General features: G+C 37.4%; 1 protein-coding gene across 1 annotated transcript; it reads right to left on the bottom strand.

Annotated features, from left to right (window-relative positions):
- Positions 1–759: 759 nt before the first annotated feature.
- Positions 760–1692, bottom strand: LOC131408325 (olfactory receptor 8B3-like). The gene has a single exon (XM_058544940.1). It carries the CDS (start codon positions 1690–1692, stop codon positions 760–762), a length of 933 nt encoding a protein of 310 aa, XP_058400923.1.
- Between the last annotated feature and the right edge of the window lie 418 nt (positions 1693–2110).

The following is a 2110-nucleotide window of genomic DNA, read 5'->3' as shown; positions in this document are numbered from 1 at the left end:
CAAAAATAATAAGAATAAAGCAGACACAAAGTATACTACAAAGAATAGTTTACTTGAAACAAAAGGATGAGTTTAGACTTCTTCTTTGTGAAGTTGTGTGACTTTAAGTAAATCATCAATGACTCTGAGTTTCACTTTCCCATCCACACAATAAATATATTTTGACAATCGGTTATGTACTGGTTTGACTGTACAAAGATAAAAAAGAAAATTCCTTGCCAAAAGAAGGTTGATACATAATCTTTACAGTAACAAAATGGATTATACTTGATAGTCTTTACAGAATCTTCAATCCCTGGCATTTAAAGACATATTCTTCCCAGTTGGAGAATGAAAGAAGGAAGTAGAAACAGAGTATCTGATTCATGCTTCTAATAGCAAGTAGCAGATAAGCACACACCCAATGACACATTGTCACTCTAGTGTTACCTCATTTGATAATTTGAAGACCATTCATCTTTTTCTACAGGAAAAATGAAATTCAAAATGACAATTAAAAAAAACAGAGATAACATATTTCTTATTTAATGTTATTACTAAACAGGAAGAAAGGTAGAGAGGATATTGTGGAAATAGTGAGGGGAACAAAAAAGCAATCTATTCCACAAAGACTGGAAATAAACTAAGAGAGAAGACTCAAATTTCCTTTACCATGTTAAAGGAAAATAGGACAAAAATGCTGACACTAACAACATTTTAATTAAACATACAGAATCTCTGTGTCCTGTAACTACACGCACAAAGAGATATTTTTTCTGATCAAAACTTTCTCCTACTCAGAGTTTTTCTCAGAGCAAGTTTAACATCTCTATTTCTCAAGCTATAAATTAAGGGATTCATCAAGGGAACCACATTGGTGTAAAAGACAGAAGAGATTTTTCCCTCATCCATAGACACAGAAGAAGATGATTTGAGATACATAAATGCACCTGATCCAAAGAAGAGAGAAACAACAATTATGTGGGAAGTGCATGTACCAAAGGCTTTCGACCTGCCCTCTGTGGAGCTGATGTGGAGGATGCTGGAGAGGACGAAACCATAAGAGACAAAGATGGTGACACTAGGCACAACGGCATTGATGCCCACCACAATAAAAACAACCAGTTCATTGATGTAGGTGCTTGTGCAGAAGAGCTGGAGCAGAGGGAGAATGTCACACAAATAATGGTTAATGGTGTTTGCATCATAGAAAGTCAGGCTTAGCATGCATCCTGTGTGGGCCATGGCACCAGAAAATGCCATCAAGTACGAACCAAGCATAAGACCGGAACACACTTTAGGGGACATGACAACATTATACAAAAGTGGTTTACAGATGGCCACATAGCGATCATAGGCCATTGATGTCAGTACATAGCATTCAGAAATAACAAAAAAACACGAAAAGTAAAGCTGTGTCATGCACCCCATGTAGGAGATAATATTCTTCTTGCATATGAAGTTAATCAGCATTTTGGGTGTAGAAACAGAACAATAAGAGAAATCAATGAAGGACAAATTAAAGAGCAAAAAGTACATGGGAGTATGTAGGTTTGAATTCAGCACAATTAAAATTATTATGCCCAAATTTCCCAACACAGTGACCGTATACATTACTAGAAACAAGAAGAACAGGGGAAGTTGGAGATTTGGTTTGTCTGTTAATCCCAACAGAATGAATTCTGTCACCAAGGAACCATTTCCAGGAGCCATTCTTGTCTAAGGGAAGCTGTGGATACAGAGGAAAAAGTTACACAGAGAACAAATCAACCTTTCCCACAATATCTCCTATCACAAGAGTGGAGTATGTGCTGGGAAGGTCTGAGAATAGCTCAACCTCGAGCCGTAGAACTTGCTTTACCATTATCATAAGACTGAGTGACAAAGACTCTCTTATTAGAGTCTTTATAAGCTAAAAGCAAATGACACCAAAACTTTGCCTAGAGTATGAAGTCTTCTGCTTCCATACAATAATGACAGCTGTAAAAACCAAGGGAAAAAGGGAGAGGAAGTTAGTACTTGGTCAGAATCACCCTTCTCTCGTCTCAACGTTTCTTCGTTCACTTGAACCCTCTAGCTACCTGGTGCTGGCCTCTAGTGCAGATTAAACTTGGTGGGGCGAAGTGAAAAC

Source organism: Diceros bicornis, chromosome 7, assembly GCF_020826845.1.
Source record: "Diceros bicornis minor isolate mBicDic1 chromosome 7, mDicBic1.mat.cur, whole genome shotgun sequence".
NCBI classification, from domain to species: domain Eukaryota; kingdom Metazoa; phylum Chordata; class Mammalia; order Perissodactyla; family Rhinocerotidae; genus Diceros; species Diceros bicornis.
Note: the sequence above shows the minus strand (reverse complement) of the source record. Positions and strands in the feature narration are given on the sequence as shown.